The 25,621-nt window shown below is 38.4% G+C and overlaps 2 protein-coding genes across 4 annotated transcripts; one reads left to right on the plus strand and one right to left on the minus strand.

Annotated features, from left to right (window-relative positions):
- The first annotated feature begins 1,268 nt into the window (after nt 1-1,268).
- LOC103718773 (PRA1 family protein F3-like) lies at nt 1,269-7,371 on the plus strand. Its single transcript, XM_008807730.4, has 2 exons — nt 1,269-2,578; nt 6,887-7,371. The coding sequence occupies exon 1, from the start codon at nt 1,808-1,810 to the stop codon at nt 2,420-2,422; it is 615 nt and encodes a 204-aa protein (XP_008805952.1). The 5' UTR covers nt 1,269-1,807; the 3' UTR covers nt 2,423-2,578; nt 6,887-7,371.
- An 840-nt stretch (nt 7,372-8,211) lies between these two features.
- On the minus strand, nt 8,212-24,531 carry LOC103718772 (DNA (cytosine-5)-methyltransferase 1B-like). Of its 3 annotated transcripts, XM_039114281.1 has the most exons (13): nt 24,350-24,518; nt 21,942-22,042; nt 13,767-15,240; nt 11,939-13,430; nt 11,589-11,753; nt 11,303-11,504; nt 11,108-11,219; nt 10,863-11,010; nt 10,534-10,731; nt 10,155-10,433; nt 9,871-10,032; nt 9,525-9,743; nt 8,557-8,994 (listed from the first exon to the last, which is right to left on the minus strand). In XM_039114281.1, the coding sequence occupies exons 2-13, from the start codon at nt 21,982-21,984 to the stop codon at nt 8,854-8,856; spliced, it is 4,635 nt and encodes a 1,544-aa protein (XP_038970209.1). In that variant the 5' UTR covers nt 21,985-22,042; nt 24,350-24,518; the 3' UTR covers nt 8,557-8,853. The 3 variants fall into 3 exon arrangements, with proteins under 3 accessions (XP_038970210.1, XP_017701132.1, XP_038970209.1); XM_039114282.1 differs by lacking the exon at nt 21,942-22,042 and having other exon boundaries at nt 8,212-8,994; nt 24,350-24,531; XM_017845643.3 differs by lacking the exon at nt 24,350-24,518 and having other exon boundaries at nt 8,212-8,994.
- Between the last annotated feature and the right edge of the window lie 1,090 nt (nt 24,532-25,621).

The following is a 25,621-nucleotide window of genomic DNA, read 5'->3' on the forward strand; positions in this document are numbered from 1 at the left end:
GGATGATGCCATCTAAGCAAGTGATCTGAGAGTCTTGATCACGGTTGTTATGACATACATCTGTACTAGATTTGGCATCTATCGTTCCTCAGATTTCATGGAGCTAATAAATTGTGTGTTCTCTATAAAGCAAAATTAAAGAGAAACATTGCTGCTTATACGTAAACAGATGCTCTCCGGCTGACTTCTGTGCCATATTTTCAATACCAAGTTTTTTTCTTTGGTATATCGGCTGCTCTTACACAACAGGTGTGAGTACAACCTAAAGCACAGTCTGACAAACCGACCCGTACCGGCCGGTTCAGGCCATATCAGACTGGTCCGACGTGTAACCGATACGTTGGAGCTGTAAAAACCACTATGGGCCGAACCCAACCAGAGCTGGAAAAGACGAAGAGAAAGAGAGCAGGAAAGAGAGGGAGGGAGGAGAGGCCTCTGCCACCCACGAAGGGCCGCGGGAGGCCGACGGAGGCCCAGGGGGTGGCGGCGGAGGCCGGGGACGCGGCCACAAAAAAAAAATAGGGAGCCCCGTGGGCTCCGCCGGCCCCCCCAGCCCTCTGCAGGCGGCCTCTCCTCTCCTCCCTCCCTCCCTCCCCCACTCGCTCTCTCGTTCTCTTCTTCTTCCTTGGCTCCGACGGAGAAGAGTGTTTCAGTTCGGTACTAGTTTAAACGGATACGAACCGGAACTGTACCGATCCGATAGATGACCGGTACGCCTAGCAATACCAGTACGGCGAACTTAGGCCCAAAAAGTCGGACAATAAAATAAAATGTAAAGAAAACAAAACAAAGCCATGGTTCTCTCAGATAAAATCTTCGGAGTGATGAGCCGCATAGTCCGCAGCATTGTTGGCTTCTCTAAATACATAAATAGCCTGGAAAGCAACACATTGCCGATACCATATTCGCCGTTGCTTGCTAGCGTCCAAATTTTAATAGGTTTAATCCAAAAACCCAGGATGAAACAAAGGAATTCAGATTTCCTGTACTCATGTGTCGCCTTGTTTCATAGCCCCTTCTTGCTTTTCATTTTTAACATAACTACAAATGAAAAGAAACAACTACTCCGTATAAAACTAGCAAGCTGGATACGGATCTATTCTTTTCAATCCAACTATTAACTGCTCTTGCATTGAGAGCTTTTAACTTCTCTCATCACCACCACTAATTTCGAGGAATCAAACAGTTGTTGTTGGCAAACTAGTAAATATCCATCATTCTATTTGTCATATTGCTGTATACGCGGACATCCATACGAGAACAAAGCATCGAACTTTTTAAAGTTACAACAGGAGTTACAGTGACATTTTTGACTCCAGTACATCAAAAGAGACATGATAAAAATCTACAAGAATGCTGTGCAGTGCTCATGAAAACATCCATATCCAATAATGTCAATCCCAAAACATCTTCTTTAGATGTTGTCTCCATGTTCCCTGCCTGGATTGAAGGTAATGGCGTTCGTTCTGGTTCAATGCTCATGGTTCTTATCGAGTCCACTTGGTAACGTTCGTTTTGGAAAGGATAAAATAATTAATGCTCTTCTCACGCGCATGATACATCATCATGCACATTAACGTGGCACCGCCAGTTTTGTTCTGGTCTCAGTTTTGCTTCGGCCTCAGATCTCTTCTCCCTCTTCTGATCTTAAAACCGGAGCAGCCCCAACATCAAACACTTTAGATGCAAAGAGAGCCTCCCATGGAGATCTAGGGTTAGGTTTTCACCCCCTCTGCTATTTCTTGCCTCTGCCCCCCTTCTTCGAACAAGAGATCTGGGATTGAGGTTTTGGACCTCCACCGCCGGGATGTCATCCACCTCCTGGCGCGACGGCTACGGGGCCATCCCCACCGCCCCGGAGGCCGCGGTGGCCTCCACCTCCCGCGCCGCGGAGCTCTTCGGCCGGGCCAAGGAGCGGGGCGGGGCCCTCATCGCCACCCGCCGGCCGTGGCGCGAGCTCGCGGATCCCACCGCCTTCGGCCGCCCCTACAGCTACGGCGAGGCCATGGCCCGCGTCCGCCGCAACCTCTCCTACTTCCGCGTCAATTACGCCCTCGTCGTCCTGTTCGTCCTCTTCTGCAGCCTTCTCTGGCACCCCGTCTCCATGATCGTCTTCCTCGTCGTCTTCGTCGCTTGGTTCTTCCTCTACTTCTTCCGCGACGGGCCTCTCGTGCTCTTCGGGCGTGAGATCGATGACCGTCTGGTCCTCTTCGCCCTCTCCGTTGTCACAGTTGTCGCCCTGGTGTTCACGCATGTCGGATTGAACGTCCTGGTCTCGCTGATCATCGGTGCCGTGCTCGTAGTGTTGCATGCGGCGTTTAGGGTTACCGAGGACCTCTATCTCGACGAACAAGAAGCTGCCGGTGGGGGATTGCTCTCGGTTGTCGGCAGCCCCACGCGCCGTGCCTACGGCCGAGTGTGATTCGTGTTTCTGATGGCTTCTTGAGATTGGAGATTTTGGTTTGTGTTGCTGACTAGGGGTCTAGCCGCTGGTTTTGAAGAAAGTTTTGCTGCCTGTGTTTTTAAAAGTTGGATTTTTGAAGAATACCGACTCCACCGATCGTCGTGCCGTCGCGGGGTAAGAGACCGATAAATTGCGTTAAATGAAGGTTGTGATTTACTTCTTTTTGATCTGATTCTGGGTATTTTGGTTCTTGATTCCTGTTATCTTTTTAGATATCTTTGTAAATGTTTTAATGTTTTGTTAGAAACAAGATTGAATTTGAGGCACCATGGATTTTGTTTTTGAGTCCCCCCCACCGCCGACCAAGAGAAAAAAGAAAAAAAGAAGTTTGATTCATCTATTTCTTATGAGCTACTTTCATGCCATTAAATGTTGAATGAGTATGTGAAATTCATCGTTTCAATTGAAAGCTAACCTTCTTTATGCACAATATGTGGTTGGATGTTATGATCAGATTGTCAGAGCGAGTGCCATTCTATATGTCTATATTATTCTTGTTGAGGTTGTTTGCAGATTGTTTGACACCCTTGGAGCCCACTGTCTTATTATCCCTTTTGTGATCTTCCTTTCTTGATATGCGACTTGGCAATGGATGAGAATGTTAGAATAGGGCATCAATAGGCTTTTTGAAACTGTTAAGCTCTTAAATGACATCGTGAAAATGTTGTGCTATCTCCTATGTTCTTGATATGGGTAATTAAGATCTTAAGCCACCACCTAATGACTCTGTGGTGCTTACCTTCACATAGAACTGATCGTGGGCTGGGCCTCGGGGTCTAAACTCTATTCATTTTTAATCGAGCTTTTTTGTCGGGCCTATATAAAATTTTCTGTGCCCAAGTCCGGCTCATGATCAGCTTTACTTTCAAAGCCATGTTCGCTTGAACATCATAAGTCGCCTTATAGCCTTCTAAGCATCTTCTTGGATGTTAAAGTGGAAATTATTTTATTTGACTATTGGAATCATGATCCATGCGGAGGATAACTTTATTGATATAACAAGTACTTAGAAATACTTAATATACTAGTTAACACTATCTCTTGTTTTGATTGTGTTTTTATTTCATTTAATATTTTTTCCTTTCAAGGCTATGTCTAGTTTTTTGTCCTAAATATATCCGACCAAATGATTTTGTGCGGTATGCATTGTATTCCATCAGTTATACCGGTGAAGAAATGCTTTGCTCCTCCAGTCAATTGTGGCTAAAACACATGGATTGCTTCTCATACTCTCTAGATTTCTCTATCTTTTTGCTTTTTTCTTGTTCATCATCCTTAGTTCTTCTTTATGCATTCTCCTATCTTTAAGCACCTAAACATAACCGTCTTTCATGCTTTATCTCTCACACATAGACACATGCACTTCTTTCTCATCACTGTCATCATTATGTGCTACTTTTGTAAATATAATAGCTGCTCAATTTTATTTTTTGATTAAAAAAAAGGTCTCAGGCTCATGCCACAAGTGTTCAACCACAAAGCAAGCACCCACAAGGCCCAAAAAACAGGCACATGGGTGGCCCGGTAAATAACTAATATTGGGGTGCTGGGGGTTAGGTGTCCGATAGGGTACTTATAATCTTGTAACCCAACCTGACAACTTAATATAAGAAATCCCTTGTCCTTAAACCCACCCCAGAATTTCTATGTGCTATCATGTTAGAAGAGATCAGGAAACTAGAGGATGGATGACTTGTTGGCTGCGGCCGCAAGGGGTAGAACATGTCCATTGATGGTTTCTCCAATGGACAATAGCTGACGGTGGTTTAGATATGCAGTTTTATCTTTTCTCTCCCCTATTTTTTCTGCTTTGGCTTATGCACTTTTTCTTTTTCTTTTTATGTGCCCCTGGCTGCCCATCTATGGCCTGCAGTTTTTACAACCTTGATCTTCTTGTACTACTAGGTTGATATTTTGTTATGCCCTATATATGTTAAGAAATCACTAACAATTAGATGATTCATAGTGTTTCAGAGTTTGTTACATTTCAATATTATTTTACGTGGAGTGGCATATCTAGGGTGCCCCCCCCCCCCCCCCCCCCCCCCCTGCCGCTTCCTTAATCATGTCATTTTGAACACACAAACTGTGAAACTACTGAGCATTGCAGGGAAACCCACTAGACATGCACTTTCTAATTTTTTTCCTATTGCCACAGTCTCTCCCTTGTTCATGTTCTCCTTTCTTCTATGACAACTATAGACATTGTAATGACAAGCAATTTCAACAAGGGCAAACCTCTAGACAAGACTAGGGGTTCATGAATTAAAGATTCGAACTTGAACTTTCAAACTTGGGGTTTAAGAAATACAGTCACTTTTAACCTCTTTGCTTTGAACATAATATTAAAGTTAAAATATTAGGACAAGCTCCTAGACAAATTTAGTATGTAGTACTTTGTGATATACTTCCCACCACAGTTGAATGGTAATAATGTTAGATCAAGCTTCCGATCCTATTTAGTTTGCAAATGCATCTCAGGAAGGGGCAATCTAGGACTCCACTTTGAGGTTAGTAGTCACATAAAATGAAACCAATACATGGTTCCTTTCAAAGGCAATGTCATGGCATAATCAATTTGTCAGGTATGGTAAGTATTCTGAAAGGATGGTAAGTATTTAGGAAGACATGGATGCTATTTTCTTTTCTTCACCAGGGATGGTAAGTATTTTCTATTCTTTGGCATAATCCATTTGTTAAATCAATGCGCACCTTTGCTAGGGATGGTAAGTATTTTCTATTCTTTGGTATTTAGGAAGTCAAGGATGCTTTTTGGCCATGAAGATCATTTGTTTCTCCAATAATATGGACTAAATTGAGAATGTAGCTGTAGCGAGCATATTGTTAGCATGCATTTACTTTTTAATGAATAAAATTACTAATATAAACAACATGCTTAAGTGATGAAGAAATACTATTTAGCAGTAGTTCCTTGAATCGTTATATTGATTTCTTTTTGGTGCTCTGGATTTCTTTGATCAATCTTTACTTATAGGACAGATCTGAGCTGAATGGAACACATAATCTTCTAGAAGCAGTAATTAGCATTAGCAAATTGATGGAAAAGAAAAGGCAAGCACTAGAAAAGGTATTGCACGTTCTTCTCAAGACTTCAGACCAGAAGTACTGAGAAAAAAGAGAGAGGGAAGAGTTGCATGATTAACGAGGGGGCTTTCACAATATTATTGAAATGAGAACAGCTAGAGGCAGTATGCAAGCAAAAATAGTGCATTCTTGGCCATTTTAGTATAAAAAGATGCATGATCTAGGCAGATTGTTATTCCAACAACCCCTACTAATGACATTCTCTGGCTTAGTGGAAAAGCTTTCTATTATTCTTGATTTTTTTTTTTCCAATTTCCCCTAAGTTTGTTTCAAACTTTTTCAGTTCTTGTGTCTTCACAAATAAGTCACCTTTTTGTGTACTTCAGTAACCTGTTTTGGAATATTTTAAAATTTGTCCTACTAATTGAAATAAATTTCAATATTCAATCTGTGTACATTCTTTCACTTTTAATCTCCAATGTAGTCTGAAAATACCCCTGAACTCTTACCCAAAATAAAGAGCTTTGCCTTTTGGCAAAAATAATGTCAAATCTCAGTTTTGTTCCTATGAACAGCCATCTCAAACTCTGTTTGCTTTACCAATATGATGCTGTCAATGTATGTCATGAATTTGAGAGTGCATACCAACTACAGTTGTTTGAACACTGATTAGGCAACTCATAGTTCTTTACATTTTTCTCAACTTGATCAACATCTGACCACTTAAAACCATGGTGGAGGCATGCGAAGTTCAAAGTTTGATTCATTGTACTAAAAGCACAAGTGATTTCACTGTATCTTAGGCAGCGTTCAGGCCCTTACATGCGCCCTTTCACTTAGGGAGCCTTAGTCCAAATTCATTTTTTCATTAGCAGAAACTAAGTGATGTTTGCGATGATTTGATAAATTATGGTTAAATCCTCTTTCCAGAACGGAGAGAGAGCAAAAAGCCTATCTTGAGCTGCCTGGCAGTCAGTTTTTTTTTTTTTTTTTTTTTTTTTTGTGCTTTGTTTGCCACGCTTTGGAAGCTACATTTCATTATATGATCTGGATTGCAATAATTTCATAGCATAGCTGTTACCATATTTATTTGAATACTTATTAATAAACTTTACATGGGGAGTCATTCTACATTTAACCCTTTTGACAATTTAATATTGTCGTTTTATTGGATCACACGAAGCTTATGAAGGTGATGCCAAATCAAGCTTAGCTAATTGAGCGTGCCTTTTTTGGCAAGCCAATTGAGTTTTTAATTTGTTTTTCTCTAAAATATGATTAGTTTGACACTGAATTTTGATAGCGTAATCGCTTACAGCAAACAGGTATAAATAAAATCATAGAAAGAAATAATTTCATTATGACATATACGTGCAGGACTGTCCATGCATTATGCAGTGCGTTGCAAGATTGTAGTATACATTTGGGGACTTGTTTGTAGCTCATGGGGTTATCATTTTGGAGCCTATGGAGGGATAGTATGTGACTAATGGCTTACTTTCACAAACTGTTTTTTTCCTCGAATCTTCGCCAAAATGAAAGGTCAATGATTGTTAAAGGAAAGCAATTAATTCTTTGGAGCCTGATGGGCAATTATTATTGCTACTACAAGCCTCTTAGTTTTCCCGGGTGATCCCACCAACGATTTATGTGCGGAGCATCCAAGAAGAGCACTTTGATCTGGTGAGACAATGTATAAATGTGGAACAGCTTTATTTTTCTGTCGTGTATAATTCTACTTTTTGATTTCCAAAGGTGATTCTGTCATGGATGATCGTTTGCATTGGGAATTCCATATCAGCTACTGCAACTATTTTTTTTCATATTTTTCAATTATGATATCCACTAATCTTTTTGGCGGATTTGAGGAAGCTTCGATATCCACTAATCTGATATGACAGAAAACAGTACAAAGGCATAATTTGGCTTTAAGAGAACTCAACTGAAATGTTGCCTTAGATATCTAATGGTACAGCATGCTAGTATTGCATCATATTGGCCGGAAAACCCCTATCATTCATTGAGATAATGGAAAAGATGCTTGTCAGCATATTGGTAGATGATAAGATTAGACTTCTTGCCTTCATGAAAAATTAAATTGCCATAATCTTTGGTTGCAAGTTCCTCCTTTTTCTTCTTTAAATTAATCAGAAACTAAAGACTAGATATCAAGACCCAAACCGAATTAGCTTTATAAGCGTCAGGTACAAGATCCGTGAATCTCCACTAGTTGCACTAGCAATTAGCTGAAAATTCCAAGGCACTTGACTGAATTTAAACCGCTCAGCTAGTTCTAAGCTGAAAGGTACAAGAGCTCAGCAATCAAATGGTTAGTATCCATCAATGTAGTCGGCATTCAGCTGATTGCTATTACAACAATAAAGCAGTCAGAATTAGTCAAACCTAGCTTATATCTTTTTTACCTTGATTAAGGTTCACATGAGGACAGGCTTCGAACATTCTGCGACCTTTCACAGCTTCTACACCCGCTGTAGTGCACTATTCGTTCTTATTAAGCTTGTCACATATTCACTGATATCATATTCAAAAAGCAGACACGAAGCAAGTAATTCTAGAAGAATAAAGTTAAAATACATAATTCAAGGAAGATATGCTGAAACTGACGCAGATTTTCCATGGCTTAAAGCATCCTTTTACTTGATTATCGTACTCCAACAAATGCACTTCTTTCTTGAAAAGTCTTTATATAAACTCATACCGTGCCAATTCAAACTTAAATACACAACCGTGATAAAGATCCAGAGTGGTGCTCGCATGTTACAACATCTCAGGGTGGCAAATCTGCAATGTTTAACAACTTTACTGTATTGACCAAAAGAAAAGGTGGACTAGTTCGGCATTACAAAATCAGTCCAGATTTCCTTGGAAAAAAAGTGTCAAAAAATTTAACTTCCAAAGTAGCGATAAATGACAATTCCCATTCTTCAAGATATACAAAAGAAGCCTTGAAGTAAGCATGCTCAATTCCAGAGAATTCTAGGAGTACTCAGGGCCTTTTCTCTTACACATTGGTTTGAACTAAATTCCATGTTTCAAACCTGACACTCTTGTCACATGGAGCAAGGCCTGCCCTAATTAATTCTCATAACACCCTCAAGACAGAAGGAAAAAATAGCCATGACCTGACATCCACCTATCTGAGAAAACATGAAGCCACTCAAAATTGCCTCTAGCATGGTGGGGAGGAGGAATCCATAAACTGATGTGAAGAATTTGTATAATGAAGAAATGAAAGCTGATGCTTGTATAGGTATAGACAGTTTAGCAGATCCAATGTGGGTGTGGTGGCACCCCTGGACGACTAAGAGACATCCATGAGACAGTCAAGCTGAAGAAGACTTTGCATCAACAGCTTCCTTCAGTTTCAAACCTAGCACATAGGCAAGTGGAGGAGGGACAGCATTACCAATTTGCTTGTGCCTATTCTGAATATTCCCTGAAAAATGGTAGCTATCGAGAAATCCCTGCATGCACCAATATACACTGGAATGTCAGGCAGCGCAAGGAAAGAAAACGAAGCTTATGGTGTACAAAGTATTATGAGGAAGCATGCTACCAAAGTTTTGGAATGCACTGAATTCAAGAAGATGAAGTTGCTCTAGAGAAATAACAATATTTTTTATGAAAATATCATTTAACTTGCTTATTCCTTCAACTAAAAATGGAAGGAAAGAAAAAGAACAATGCAATTTGGCTTATTTGCACAGATAGTCTTACCTATATGTAAAACTGCCATATCTTTTGCATGATAACAGGATTAGGAATACTTAGAAATGATCGGAGAATATTAAGAAGGTAGAAATCTGTGCCAATAAACATATATGTCCATGCACTTAGACACAAATATATACAGTAATTGTTTTGGTTATCTGCATGCAGATAAGGTTATAGTTTCAGAATTAGGGGGAAAAAGGAATGAGTAGTTCTAGTCCCCAAATTGTAAGCGGTTGTAAGCAAATAATATTCATTAATGAAAGAAAAGTAAGTGACTTACTTGAGACCGTGCACATTCGCGGACTGTGATAATCCTATCTTGGTCAGGGTGAAAGCACATTCCGACCTTTCCCATGGGCTGGGGATCTGTGATCGAAGTAGGGAAATTTCCTTCCCAGTCCAACCTCCCAAAGAGCCCCTTCCATTGATTGTGCCTCTTTGCAGTGTTCGGTAGGCACCATGGAATCAAATCCACTATTTGCCCAGTTGATAGTTTAACCTACATTTTGCATATATGCTAGCTCAATCAACACTCAGAATTGAAACTGAAAAATGATTACACATTAGTTGTGTTCTCAACTAAAGCAATACCAGCATCTGTAGAAAATAACATCTTAAAGGCTTACCTTTTCATCCAGGAGGTCATGCCAGTCAGCACCTGGATGCTTTGGAATTCGTTGACACCGAATAAAATTCAGTTCATTCATTTCTTTGGAGATGTGATCATTCAGGGCAAACATGTTACCTCGAATTAGCTTTTGAAACCAGGAAACTGGTTGGCTTCCATACTACATGAAGGGGAAATAAGAACTGTGAGGGGAAAAGCTATATCTCTACTGTTCTTTAAGAAGCATGGCAATGGAGAAAGAAAAACAAATACTGACTTCAGAGTACGAGGGGAGAAAATTACTTCAATTGTGGGTTTTGAAGCTCCATTAGGGACTGGTGGAAGATCCCCTATCGTATCCCGAACAGTTATGGAACGGAATGGTGCTCCACCAGCAGTACTCCGAACAGCAGCATAGTGCACACCACCAGGCATTGTTATCTTCAGTTCTGGACTAGCAAAGACATGCATAGGTTCTGGCCACTTGGGAAGAGTCTCCTTGGGAGAAGCTGCCCAAATAAATGCTCTTTTTCTTGATTGTGGCACACCATAAGCTCCTGCCTCCAGAATTCCAAACCGCACCTAAACAAGAACAAAGAGGTGAAGAAAGAAAAATGACAGTTTTAGAGATAAAAAGTGAGAATGTGGCAAATATTTTCTGGTGGTGAGTATTGATTGAAACCTGGTATCCCATTTCCAATAGTGAAGCAAGAGTCAATCGGAATGTTTGCCCCTTATTGAATGAAACAAAATTTCTCACGTTCTCCAAAAGGAAGAAACGTGGCCGGAAATATTCGACGAAAGATAGAAATGCTAGAATCATCTCACATTGTACTTTACTCCATGTGCTTTGACTGAATCTATTCATGCCAGAAAAGCCCTGAAGAAGGAATAAGAATTTGAGCAAAATTATAAACAGCACAGATATAAACAAAATGAACATGGTGCCTATAGCATGTGATCCAAAGGATACAATAAAATGTTTGTCTAATAATATATAAAAAGACAGACCTGGCATGGAGGCCCCCCATTGATGAAATCTACTTCACCCGGCATTGGCAGGTTCTTAAGCTTCTCCTCATCAAGCCCAGCTGTCAATTTAACAGCCTCATCAGTTGCAATGCAATCATCTGCATCCCCACACTTCTCCATAATAGCCCTGAAAGACCGTATTGAGTGCTTTATAAGCTTTGGCTATTTGTGGGTGGAGGTAGATTGAGGAGGATGATTATTAGAGGTAAGTACTCAGTAATCACCTTAAAATTACATTGCAATTGTCTATAAACATCAAGGTTTCCGGATGATTTTTACTAAATGCTTCACCAGCTGGCTGTTCATATTCAATTGCCCATTTTGTAAATGAAACACCTATAGTTTTGAGCATTACAGGATCAGCGCAACCCAACCTAGTTATTGTCAAACTGTACTAGTATGGATAATGAAGGGCCTACCGGATTGCTGTAATCCCGCTGACAGGCCTCCACAACCAGCAAAAATATCTAGCGTAGCCAACTGGTTTTCTTGGGCTATGTCCTTCAATTTATTGGAGCCATCTTGCCTACCTTCTTTACATTTTTCCTTACCCTTATTCTTTTTCAGAGTAGTTTTAGATGCCTTTCGTGTCAAGGAGGCAAATTTCACATTGGCAGGCAACTGCTAAAAAAAATAATTCCAATCAGAAGGAAAGATGAAGTTTTAGCTACAGATGTAATGGAGGTGCAATGGAAGACAATTTACCTGATTGAGAGCTCCTTTTACAGGATCATAAGAATAGTCACAAAAGAACACATGATCAATAACCACAGGGAAGTCCAGATTTGGCAGATCATTTCTCTTTCTCACTTCGCATTTACCCTCTATCATCTCTACGGGCACACTAACTATCTCTTCACTGTAATAAACCTGGAGCTCAGCCACCAAAAATTTATTACAACAAGAATTCATGCTAAATTAGATAATAAAAGAAGACAAGCACATTGTATATTACTAGTTTCATTTCCTGAAAGCACCATATAGTGGTTTAAGTGCAGCTGTTCATTAAAATTCCACAAAACTGGAAAAAAAGAAATTATGAAGAAAGCACTTACTTCTCTAATATCAGAACCATATGCTTTTGCAGCAGAAATATTTTCAGGTCTGTAAAATCTTCTGACCTTGACCTGGGTTGATTTTGGGGTAGGCTGTTTAGGCCCTGCAGTAACATCAATTTCTAGCAAATGGCACACAACATAGGCTTTTAGTCCCACATTCCGGCCAGCCTTAAAAGTTCCACGATCCTCGAATTTGTTCTCACCAAAAAACTGGGGTGTGACATACAAAAAGTCATGGACATTGTACTCGATCTTCTTGTACACAAAACTTGTCATGGAGTTTATTTTAAATTCATTGCTCTCTGATGCTCTCTGTTTGCATGAGTTGCAAACACCAGTTCCAAGGCCCAAGTCATCATAAGGAAGAGACAAAAAGGCACCTTGCTGAGGCCAATATGAGCTTTTGCAGAAGAATTCCATAGGCAGTCCTTTCCTTTTTCTCTCCTCTGCCTTTGCCCTATCAATCTTATCCTCATCAAAGTACTCCTTTCTATGCTTGTGTCCCCATAACCGTGACCGAATTTCCACAGTTACAGATTCTTTAATATCTCCCAGTTCAAATTCCATGCATTCATTAGTCAGGAAAACCTCCCTCTCATTTGCAGCATTTCCAAGAACAGTTTGAGATCCTTTCTTCATTACCCTGCCATGTACCATTTTCATGCCATCAAGTTTTTCAAACATGTACTCAACAAATAATATAGTTGGCATTTCTTCCAATTCATCAGCTTCTACAGTTACTGCTCCACCAATGGCAACTACAGTTCCACGAACAACTGCTCGTCCATAAAGAGTTTCCCCAGAATCTTTTCTGTCAGTTAGTTCCCCATCCCATTTTATTTCCTTAGAATTAAGCTTTGGCTTGTGAGACTGTACGGATGACCAGGGCTTTGAATCAATCTCCCCCTGGATCAATATGTTCTCTTCTTCCATTTCTTCCTCTTCATTCTCTTCTGGTTCCTCAACATCTTTCAATTCATGATAATCCTCCTTTGAATCCTCTGGAAAGTAATTGGAGTAGTAATCACTCCATATCCTATTTATCAGCCTTGTTGTTGTAGCACGCATTACATCCCTCTTGGACAACACAGGCCTCATTGTTGCACTTGGATTCAGATTTGCTTCTTTCTTTACCACAACTTTTTTCTTCATAACAAGTTTTGTGTGACGTCTTTCCATCATCTTGTCTGAAAGGCCAGTGACAAAAGCACACTTTCGAATGTTCTCATCTGGATACTCAGCAAATTGCTGAAGGATAATCTGACCATGCACAACAATATATCTCTCTACCAATGTCAGATTTGAGGATATGTACGCAGGATGACGCTTTTCAAACTCTGAAACTTTCTTGATCACATCTGCAAAGGAAAGCCTTGACACCCGGCTTTGTTCTTTCAACAACTTGATGATACTAATAGCAACATTTGCAGTTTTAAGGACTGGTTCAAACCATGGAGCATACTGCTTTGTCGGCTTTCCTAATCTGTACCTGTAATTGGAGAGCACATATAAGTACCAGGATTACATCAAAAAACAAATAAAACAAACAGGCCATCTGAGTGTATCCCCACAGGATACACAGTACCCTTTCTAAGAATTGTTTCATATTAGTGATTTTATTTCAAGATAAGCAGAATAAAATTGGATGAATATGGTGCTATATTACCTGCAAGAGTGATGACACAACTAACAAGGGTAGTTCCATGTCAACTTTGTGCTTATTAATGGAAAGACATTAATGAATGTTCTAGCTAATCATGCGAGTTGAGAGATGGGATGCATATGTGCATGTGTGTGGGTGGACAGGGGCAAGAGGGGGACGAACCAGGCACAATCTGTTCGAATTGATACGAAAATAATGGAAGAGCCAAATTCAATCATCCATTCCTTAATTGCGCTCAGATATATTGGAAACCCACAATCCAGGTTGTCAAATGTATTTGAAGAAGACTGGCCTGGGTCAGCCTCTAAACAGAACCCACTACCATCATCCATTCTCATGTTACCAGATCCAAAAGCTGTCACATCAATTTCTGTGCAGGGCTTCATTGGGATTAGCTCTAAAGAAATAAGTCTTGAGTCAGAATTATATAAAGCCCAGTTGTCCAGAACTCTTCTGGGAAGGTCAGGATAGGACATGTAGCTGCTGTCACTGTCGAAGTAGATATACTCATCCATTTCTTCAACAGAGGGTTCATAGTATGCAGGCAAAGGATAATCATTAGCAATCTCTGCCTCACTGATTTTGATATATATATTCCTTTGAGAAGTCCCAGAACGACGGCCCCTCTGCTGCTTCATCAACTTCCACTCTTCCTCCTCCTGCAACAACCGTGCTAGTTTCTCATCCTCATCTTCAGTACCCTCCAGATTTCCTCCTTCATTAATCTTCACGCTACCATTTGAGACCATTGGAGGCACCCTATTGTACTCTATTCTACTTTTACATTCATCTCTTAAAGCAACAAGAGCTGGCAATGTGGCTAAATTCACATGACTGTTCTCTGTGGTCTCATCCAATCCAACTAGCTGTTTGTATATGAATTCACCAAGAGAGATCACAAAATCTTTACTAATAAATCCACCAGAGGCATTCTTGGTTCCATTCATGTAACGGACAACAGCAGCAAGTAGCTCTTCAAGACTTAAATCTGGATTTCCACCAACAGATCTGGCTAGTTTTCTGTAAACCTCAACACAAATGCATGCCTTGTCATAGAAATGATCATAGAACCTTCTGTAACTGCTTGCAGGTTTTACACATTCATAATCTACACTTTCAGTTGAAATCCAAACTACCGCTGACCCTTCATCATAACCAGAAATTGACCAAGACTCAATCCGCCCAAATCCTTCACATTTTACTCCCCTTTCTCTCTCTTTCTCCAAATCATCATCCATGGGCATGACAAGAGCAGTGATAAAAAGATCATCAATTTCAGACATTTCAAAAGGCTGAGGGTTTCCATCAGCATCATGCAAGATGAAGTCTAGAAGTTTTCTGCATGGTGGAAGATCTTCAGGACCAAGTTTGGTCAAATCAACGGCAGCCATCTCTTCCTCCACTTGACGGTTTTTCTTTGATTCAAGAACTGCAGATTTATCAGATAACCTGACAGATTTCTCCTTGAAATTTGAGCATGCAGCAGCTCTCTTCGGCCTCTTGCGAGCAACAGGTTCTTCACCATCCTCGACAGGCTCTTCCTTCATGTCTGTCATTATTTCATGTTCCACCTTGGTGTTATCAATGATTTTCTCTTTCTTCGTTGAAGGCATTCCTTTGTGTTTTCTCTTCACACCTGTAGGTGATATTAGGATGTTCATAGATTCTAAAGAAATAAAAGGAACTATAAGGAAAAGGAGATCTAAAATTCAAGTAAATGTAACAACCAATGAGCACAATTTCTAAGAGAATAAGCTAACACTACAATAAAGGAAAGCATTATAAAATGATGAGTAACAAATACAAAAAAAGAAGGCTAGGAATAGATTGTATAATCTTAGATTGTCTGAAGGATAGATGGCACCATACCATATATAACTGGGTGAGTAGATAAGGAAATATATGCTGATGACTATTTAAAACTTCATAGTACAAGAATAGCTGAAAAGCTGAAGCATGTTACAGACTCAGATATAAACAGCAAGATAGGTTTGGTCTGCCCACCGTCCCATGCTGCCAGTGCACCTCCACACCTGGCTGGGCAGGGGGAGGGCGAGGGCGAACAACTGTGATATCTCAACAGGAAGAATTATGAAAGCATAAGAAAAAAAATGTAGAAGTATCAAATTCCACTTGAAAACAAAGATCATGAGGTGAAAAAAAATATTGACCCATCAAGAAAGTTATGCAGACACACTGGCCAAATTGACCCCCGGCCAGCAAGAATACTGGGCCATGCCACTATTTATAAAACCCTGGACTATAGCCATAACAAGAATTACTGACCTATTATGGTACATTAAATCTTAAAATAAGTCAAAAGCTGATAAGCCAAGAAGATACCACGTATATGGCACATGTAGTGATATTTTAAGTAAAAGTACAATATGAATCAAAATCATACTGAGGAAAGAAGAAATTAACAAAAGATCAGTAAAGTACCTGGAAATTATATTATAATCGGCTAACTATTTTTGTCATATTGTCAATATGAAAGAGAAACAAAATTCAGTAAGTGTGAAGATAAAACCTTGGGGATAAAAGCAATGGCAATAAAAAAATCTTCAAAATTATGGATTAAATAAGGAAAACTATCCAATAATTATTAATATGACAAAAAATATCTTAGATGAATTAAGTAAAAGAATGCCTTAATTCAAATCATTTAACTCTTGGGTCTTAAATGCAACCATTTAATTCTAGACTAGAGTTTAAAATTAACATTTGCTTCAATCAAAGTTTGTAAGCCACTATTATCCTGTTTTAACATTACAGCATTTAACACAATTATAACCACTCATCATAAATGTAGGCATCCATATCTACAAGAAGAAGATACTTCTTGCAAAATTCAAGGTTTCAATAATGTATGGACTGGATTGGCTTGTAAATTGGTATGAAGCCGTTTTACAATTTACAGAACAGATTGGTTATACTAGCTTGAAAACAGAAAGCTGAATCACATTAGACAGTACTGAAAAGAGTTTCTTTTAATGTTGAAAAAAATGCAATTGCATTGGTGATCTTCGCTTGTTTTAATATGTTGTCACCAATATATTTGCTGTGACATGTAAGCCACAAAGAAGAAAATGATGTCTAAAAAAGGTCATAAAGTTTAGAAATATGAAATCATATGTTAAAAACAGGGAGACAACACATTGGCAACAAATGATGAACCATGGGAAAACTACTAAGAACTAGTTTGAAATGGTTTTTTATCTTTATCATACTTCATTTCTAATGAAGCTTCCTAAAAGTTTCACCTATGTCACAATTCAGCTTCCCACATGTTTTCTTTAGGGCACTTATAACTTGCTTCTAATACGAACATGTTTTCAAAATTTTGAAGTTAAAAATTATTATAATTTAAAATTCTGTTTAGTAACGGTGGCAGAAATGGATGGGAGGCAATCAGCAGTGGCGACTAATCCTAATTCCTGGGACAAGTAATTACTTCTCCGAGGTGATTTATGTTACCGGGGGCAACCAATGAGGGATGGTCATAATAAAGTTTACAAGTCATTTTCAGATGTAATTGAAGGCAAAGAGGGAAGATTTCGTGAGACTCTACTTGGTAAACGGGTCGATTATTCGGGACGTTCCGTCATTGTTGTGGGTCCTTCTCTTTCATTACATCAATGTGGATTACCTCGAGAAATAGCAATAGAGCTTTTCCAAACATTTTTAATTCGTGGTCTAATCAGACAACATGTTGCTTCTAACATAGGGATTGCTAAAAGTCAAATTCGGGAAAAAGAACCGATTGTATGGGAAATACTTCAAGAAGTTATGCGGGGGCATCCTGTATTGTTGAATAGAGCACCCACCTTGCATAGATTAGGCATACAGGCCTTCCAACCCATTTTAGTGGAGGGGCGCGCTAAAAGTTATAAAAAAAATTGATGGAGAGATGAAATCTATCAACGATGGGTTCAATCCTTCATTTTAATGTTAAATAGTTCTTTCTGGAATAAAAATTGCAAGATGTTATTTTTCCAATGTCCTTAAGTTAATCAAGGAGTCTGAACAAGAAGCATATATACTGAAAGGCCTTACAAACAATATGTTTTAGTGTTTTCTATCATAAATATTTAACTATATAAATATGATTTAGTTGGAAATATATTCTTTCCTATGTATCCTTGTATCTCTATTTTATCCTCATATCGAGTCAGACATTTGAACACTTGAGAAGTCTGATTCTCATTCTCGTGTCTAAGCAATAGTGAAAACGAGAAAAGGGGTCCACGCAAAATATTTAGATAAGATATATCTAAGTACGGTGCTTTCAATATTTAGTAGATTATAAGGTGTATGTTGATACATGATACTTTACATGATGGTAATTATTATATCAAGTTTCATATTCATATGTAACTCATTAGAATAATTTACTATTTTAGATATTTAATTATGAGTTCACTATGGTACATTCTATTATATTTTATAGAACTTTGAAAATGAATCCTAGCCACTCATTTGTAAAGGGTATATAAGGAAATAAGCAGATATCCAAGTTATGAACAGATTGTGTTTTATTTCTATATTTATTTCCGATGAACGATTCTATTCATGTGTCTATCTATCAACTTAGAAGAGCACATGATTGTCACCATGCAACATCTCCTCCACTAAATGTTGGAGCTTGGGTTCACTGCAAGTTTCGTGATCAACCCAATGTTAGTTAGACCCATGACACAGTTGTTAGGTGTCCAAAAGAGTCAGATACAGCATTTTTTTAAATATTGGACAAGGACATGCCTGCATTATATAGATGTATCTTTAAATATGTATAAATATAGAAGCATAATGAATAGTTTGTTGGATCAATTGCTTGTTAATTTCATACAATTCACAAAACCTTTGCTAAATGTTACCATAACAGCATCATGGTTCAATGCTTGTAAGTGTCAAGGTGTCTCATGAAGTGTCCAAGTCTCCAGACATGGCAAAAAAAATGGGGGAAAAAAGAAAAGAAAAGCCAGATTTTGGCATATCTGTGTAGCACTAAATCCACCCAATGAGCTATTCATCCACCTCACCCACCAACTTTCTCATGGAGCTCATTGTTAGAGAATTATATCAAACGGAATTACCAAAATAAAGTACCAACATGAGGCACTAACCCATAGCCAGTCACAATCACTATAAGGGGGCATTTGGTAACCCTAACAGGATCACCACGGTGATCTAAGATCTCCGGTGATCCGAATACTAGAGTGATTTGATCCCCAGTAATCTAAGATCACTGTGTTTGATAAGCCATGGTCTAGTGATTAAAAATTTCTAAATATCCATGAATAACTTGTTTGGTATGGTACGGAGATCCAAGATTACCGACCACATAATACCACAAATACCTTTGATATATCTTAAATAGATTTTTTATGTGTTTTTAATTTTCATGAATCAAAAATATACGTCAATATTGCTAATTCCTATAATAGCTCCAAAATTTTGTTGTATATTCTACTTTTAGTAGCACTTAATAAGTTTCTTTTGCTTAATCCCCACTAAAAAAAAAATTGATTCTTTGACGACCATTCATGCTAATAAAATTTACTATGGATCTTTAGCATTGTTTCCATCTATTTATGGTTGATAGCAATAGTGCTCTAACCTTAGATAGCAATAGTGCCTCTTCAATTTAATATGATTCTTGAATGGAAGCACGGAAAAGTAATTACTCTAAAAGAAGGCCCATGAAATTGATTAAATAACTGAGATAATACTTGGCAATACTGTTTACCATGTCAAGCGAGAGCAAAATAGGAAAAGATTATCCCATGGCACTTCATGGTCAAGGTAAAGGAAAGAATTTGTCCAGAAAGGGACAAATTCACTAAAGAAGGCAAGGGCATTATGAGAAATTCACTCCATCTAACTAATAAAAATCTCATCCCATCATCTCCCCTTCGAGTACCCAAGCAGCAACTACAACATCACAGCATAGCAACCATTCAACCCCAAGCAGCCATTCAACCACAGAAGGCAACTCTCCACCTCCCTTCCATCAAAGGGGAAGACTCATAGCCAGCTCTTGTTCCCGTTTTATATAGGGCCTTTGATTCCTCAAATCTCACGATCAGACACAAAAAACAAGGCAAGGAACCTCCCTACCCCTCTCTCTCTCCTCTCTTTATTTCATCGCAAGTCGGTGCCTTTTTGCCTTCTCCCTTTCTTTTGTAGTTATCTTCTCTTTGCCTCCCGAAAGCTTTCCTTTGGGTGGAGGCTTTCCTTTTTTTATTAGCATTCGGACTCCTTTCCTGCGCTCGCTAGAAAGGAGAGCAAAAAGATGAGAGAGATCGGCGCGGAGATAGGGAAGAGGTAACGACTCGAGCGTAAAGAAAAGTTAAAGGGTATTTTGGTCTATAATTTTCAACTTAGGATCACTGCCCTGGGGTGATCTTGAATTTCCGACCTCAAGGACAGGTATCCCATCACCGGGATGAGCGGTGATTTGAGAAGTGGAAGTGATTTAGGATCGCTGCCACATAAGATCATCGTGGTACAACCAAACACGGTAATCTCATCACTTTCACCCCCATCACCCTTGATCCTAGGCCAATCACCCCATACCAAACGCCCCCTAAGATGGTTGGGCCCCAACATAGGGAGTGTAATTGAAGAATGTTGGTATACCCATTGGCCAGTCATAATTGTTGTAAAGTTGTAAGGCACCATGGGTTGAGTGTGTGTTTGTGTGATTTGATAGCATAGATATAGCAGTGAGGAGAATGCAAGCCAAGGCAATAGCAGTGATAGTGAAAGGCAAGAGGGCCATGAAATAATGAACGAGAAACTCCCCCCCCCTCTCTCTCTCTTCCTCTCCTCCCTCCATTATTAAGATATAAAAGTGTGTTACTTTATGTTATTTAAGAGAAAACCAGTAATTTTGACCGGTCATTTATTTTTAGTAGTTGGCAGTCAAAAGTTTTTGCCCTTTAGGTTTTGAACGATCAAGGTACTTGTGATGCATTACCATTCCATGTAGCCGACTATCAACTATCACCGGTCACTTGCCAAACCATCCAAACATTCCTTTCATGAATGGACAATTAGCATCAAAAAGGAAAAAAAATTGTATAAATTTTGAGATAGCAAAACCATTGCAATGATAAGCATTCAAATATTAAGTTTTTATCAAATATTAGTCCCTTAATATTTCATTGATTTTCTTAAAATTATATAGTTTGATGTCAATCCAAACAATCCATACTTAAGAATAATAAAAGATGCTGCAAAACAATCTAGTATACATTTCCTTGTTATTTTATCTTAGATTTCTAATTTTACATATGCAACTTATATGTATGTGTGTGTATCTTATATGTGGCCTAATTTTCAAGATCACCTAGTGTGTGCATCTTATGTTTAGATATCATATATATGGCATAGGTGCATTTATTGATGACTTGGCTAAACTGATCTAGATGACCCAACTTGACCCAACTCGACCTAACTCAACTCGATGTTGAAACAAGCCTAAGAAATTAAGATTGGGTTTGATTTTAGTTGTAGAGTTTAGGTTAAAGGCCAGGTTGGGTTGGGTTCTAGGCAACAGTCTTAGGGTATTAGGTTGGGTTCTGGGTAAAGGTCTTAAGGTATTGGATTGGATCTAGGGTGACCACCAACCCTACCCAGCCTGCTTGATTTCCATCCCTTGCAAGGAGGTGTCATCACTCATCAAGATAATTTTTTGCAAATGTAAGCATGGAAAATAACAATTTTGTTAGTTAAAAGAGAAACATAGGAACACATAGGTTAGAGAAATCAAGCAAGTCTCAATTGTTCCATGGCAATCAAGGTATCACACTTGCATTACATTTTAGGCATCCTTACCAACCATTAAAGCTTGGTTGTCATGCATTACTTAAAAAAATTCCAAGAATAAAAAGACCAATAAACATGGCGGCAAAGATATGCTTAGACAAGATTGATAATTTATTACGCAATTGCCACTATATGCACAAGACAAACTCATGGCCACTTAAAAAGTGCCATAAGGGAATTGAAGTATAGAATGTTTAATTGTTATACAAGAAGATGTATATTAATTTGTTTATAAATACAAATCATGGTATATGCAAACCAATAAAAATGATCGGCACATGTAGATTAAAAATACAAGATATCAAAGCTGAACTCATCATGCTATAGAGATTCAATATCGAGCCTTCATTTTATGGGAAGATTCCTATATGTGAACCACGAGCATTTTAGTCTTAAGACAAAAAGACTAGCAAAGTGACCACTGAACTTTTTAGTCGTACCTACAGAATAAAAAGCATCTATAGTACTAAAACTTTATATTAGAAGCATGTGTAATAATTAAACCTGTAGAATCTGCAGAACCAAGATTCCATGCCATACTCCCCATGTATGTTTGATAAGTCCAAAAACCAAGCACCAATTATCAACTCCAACAGGGTGATCAACTGTCAAACTTCACCAAAATAAATAAATAAATAAAGTTCAGGTATCAGGGAAGGAACCAAAAGCCCAAGATGCATGCAGGAACTCTAACAACAATCCCGATATCATAGCAAAATAAACATATGACCAGAATCAAAATTCTTAAATGCTTCTATTGCCCAAACTTACGGCCAAGACCAAAAAAATTAAGCTGCACCCAAAACTGATCCAAAATTGGGGCAACTTTGGAGTAGCAAGAACTAAAATACAAGGCCAAACGTATCATATACATGGGAACTTGGTCATTCTTTAAATTTTATGGAGCACTTCATTAAAGTTAGGCTTCAATTTCTACTGGCTTCAAGAAGATAAGGAGACGCTAAAATATTGGGTTCCAAAGAATATCAAATAAAATATTTAATAAAGTGGAACCACTGCTAGAGCTTAAATCTCATGGACAATATAAATCTTGTTTTCAGAACTGACACAAAAAATAATAATAGTAACATAAGTAACACTCAAATGATGTGGTCAATAAAAACAATACAATAAACTTCAAAAGGATTTTATCTTGTCTAATTGTTTCCCTTTTAATATTTTGGACAAAACCAGAGATAAAATCACCAAAAATGCCAAAGACAACCTTAATTGGCCAAACCAAAACAAATTGAGATCAAGCTAACAAACTTGGATAATCTTTTGATAGTTTTAGTGATTTCAAGTGACTTTTGGTGAATCTTTCCAATAATAATCATTTTTAAGAGTTCTAGCAAACTTCTAACAGGTGGCAAGCAGTGAAGCTTGAATGGAGAAAGAAAATAATGGATGGAATCAGATGAAAGTTTTAGCACATAAATCCAACATAAGCACATCTGGTTTAACGAAAGAAAGAAAATGCTTGAGTTAGGGGAACGGATCTTATGCTCTGAGAACATAAAAAACTTGATGTGACCAATAATAGAATGCAGTAAAACTTTGTTATTAGGTAACACCAGTAATAGAATGCAGTGATGACTCTCTTTTTTGTATATATGTTAATTTCATGCTGAAGAGGATAAATATAGAGATAATAGTATAGCTTGAATGTTTAAAAAACTAAGAAAGATTTTGACAAAATCTGACAAGGGATTTACCTCACGAACTGCAAGATCATTGTGAAAGGAAAACCTAATTTCTATTAGCTGATGCTAAAGGCATAAAAAGCGGGCAAAAAAATTATAAGAAAAGGCATAATAAATATCACTTAGTTAGCTAATAAAAAGATAAAAGATTTATCGCAACACAAGCCCCAGGTGGATGCAAGTGATTCCATGAATGGTTACATGATTACATAATAAAATCTTTCCCAACAGGAAGAAGAACAAGTAAATAAACTGAAGAACAGAGAATACAACCATAAAAGGCATCCACAACTGATATCAATTATGTTTGGCTTCAGAGAAAAGATACCACATGATTGCATGCAACGGTAGTCCATTTTACAAGCGTTTATTTCATAGCATCAAATCATTTGTAAGGATGGAAACACATTAATGTGCAGTAGATGGACTTGCAGAGTCTTGTACTAAACCCTAAGAGAAAAGAAGCAATTGGTTGGAGAGGATCATAAAATCAAATTCCCATTACGAAACAAGATGCTCTAAGATGGAAAACATAAAGAATCTGATTCAGTAGGAAACTCTAGCTGCACCAAACTTATAATTCGAGACTGAAAGAGATCATGTAAAACCCCTGAGCCACCTCTCCCATTCACTACCAAATCCATATTCATCAGCCATCACATGGATCCACGGCCAGCTGCGTGGAGACTGTGCCTTAAGAACAAAGACCTCTCCTGCGCAATAGGGCATCTACGATCAAAGAAATGAGACTTGATAAAAGAAATGGAATCACCATCATAAGCGGCAACCAAGGATAGAAAAAGATGGAATCAGAATGCAAAAGTGAAGAATGAGGGAGAGAATGCGACGAGGGAGTCCATTTTATCAAACCCTTGCGGCTGGGAGCATAGAGCGAAAAAATGTAACCTCTCGCTCGCCGCTTTTTTACCAAAATACACAGTCAACTGCTGAATAATTTCTATCAAGATAGAAAATATACGGAGAGTGGACCTTCAATTTTTGCCCGCTTGCAGCCGAAAACAAGAAATACATCTAAAAATCCCTCATCCATCATGCCAAAGTAAACCATTACGAACTTCGAAAAAAAAAAAAAGGCGAACACGCAAGAAAACCCTAAAATAGCTCATACCATCGCCAAAGATTCACATTTGGGTTTCTTTTACGTAAATTAATGAAGAGAGATGCAGGAAGAGAGGGAAGGATTGTTACCTGGAAGAGCGAATACGGCGCCGACGATCGGCACTGGCGATGATCGACAAAAGCGTCGAAGAGGCCGACGAGGGACGAAGATCAGATCAGACGCACACAAAGAGAGAGAGATAGAGGGAGGGTGAGGGGAGGGGAAGTGGGAGAGGGGGGTGTTAAATGAGGGCGAGGGTTGAAAAAAAATAGATCCGTTGTATTATGCTCACCTGGAGAGATGGGGAAATAAGACCTTCCCCCGCACGTGGTGGTGAGCGGGGGAGGGAATTCTTTTTGGCGGGAACGAAAAAGTTCGAACCAACGAGCAAGCGGAGAAATTTGAAATCTGGGTTTGCCGGGTCGCCAAATATTTTGGGGGAAAAAGGGGGATTTGGGTTTGGATTGAAGCCTTTTGGTATTGGAAAAGCTCTTTTGGGTTCAGAAGTTTTGAAACCAGAGCTATAACGATTTCTTGCTGCACGTGGGATTGTGTGAGGGTTTTGGAACGCTGGTTTGGTGGAGTCTTGGGGCGTTTGGGTTAATTTACTGTGCTGCAAACTAACATTTGATGAAATAATTTTAGGGGATTCATAGATTTACTTTTGTCATAGCTTTCTCTGTTTTACTATTCCAAGGGAAAGTAAAATCAATGTGCTGACTTCATCCATGAGTTTGATTGTCTAAATTGGCGATTCACTGGGATATGGTGAAGATTTTAAAAGACGTGCTTTGTCGAATAAAATGATTAGGGTCTACCCTTTTGAATTGACCACTATTTTTTCATGTTTCATTTCTTTTTGAGTGGATAGCTGATCTTTCTCTTCTTGTTTCTGAAGGCTGTTTTTATATTTATTTTTTGATACTTTATGCACTTGCAAACAATTATTCATTCAATGATGTTGTTAAATTATTTATTAAACATATACCATTATTCTTGACATATGCGATGTACGCTAGAGGTATAATTTATAAAAAGTCAAAGGCACTGAAAAATAAGAAAGATAAAAAAAAAATATGAAATAGAAAAGAGCTATGATATTCTTTTAATTTTTAAAAGAGTGGAATGAATTAAGAATGTGGATAAGGAGGGGATGGAGATTTTTAATACGCTCATTCAATAATTTACTAGCATGTGGTGAAATAGTTATAGAGAATATCTATTATCGAAATTACTCCTATGTCATTCTTAACTGCTATGAAGCTAAAAAAGTCGCACAAAATACACAATCATAGATTGCCAATGGTTTTATAAGAGCATGATTCTTATGTGGCAATCAAAACCAATCCCAAAGGTCTATT

This window comes from Phoenix dactylifera, chromosome 16, assembly GCF_009389715.1.
Source record: "Phoenix dactylifera cultivar Barhee BC4 chromosome 16, palm_55x_up_171113_PBpolish2nd_filt_p, whole genome shotgun sequence".
NCBI classification, from domain to species: domain Eukaryota; kingdom Viridiplantae; phylum Streptophyta; class Magnoliopsida; order Arecales; family Arecaceae; genus Phoenix; species Phoenix dactylifera.

What these genes read in the sequence shown, in the direction of transcription:
- LOC103718772 (XM_017845643.3), bottom strand. Translation starts at nt 21,984, where the DNA reads ATGGGGAGTATGGCATGGAATCTTGGTTCTGCAGATTCTACAG. An exon ending in TAAAAGGAGCTCTCAATCAG is followed by an intron (nt 11,505 to 11,588) that starts GTAAATTGTCTT and finishes TTTTTTTAGCAG; the next exon opens with TTGCCTGCCAATGTGAAATT. An exon ending in ATGGGGGGCCTCCATGCCAG is followed by an intron (nt 10,732 to 10,862) that starts GTCTGTCTTTTT and finishes TTCCTTCTTCAG; the next exon opens with GGCTTTTCTGGCATGAATAG.
- LOC103718773 (XM_008807730.4), top strand. Translation starts at nt 1,808, where the DNA reads ATGTCATCCACCTCCTGGCGCGACGGCTACGGGGCCATCCCCACCGCC.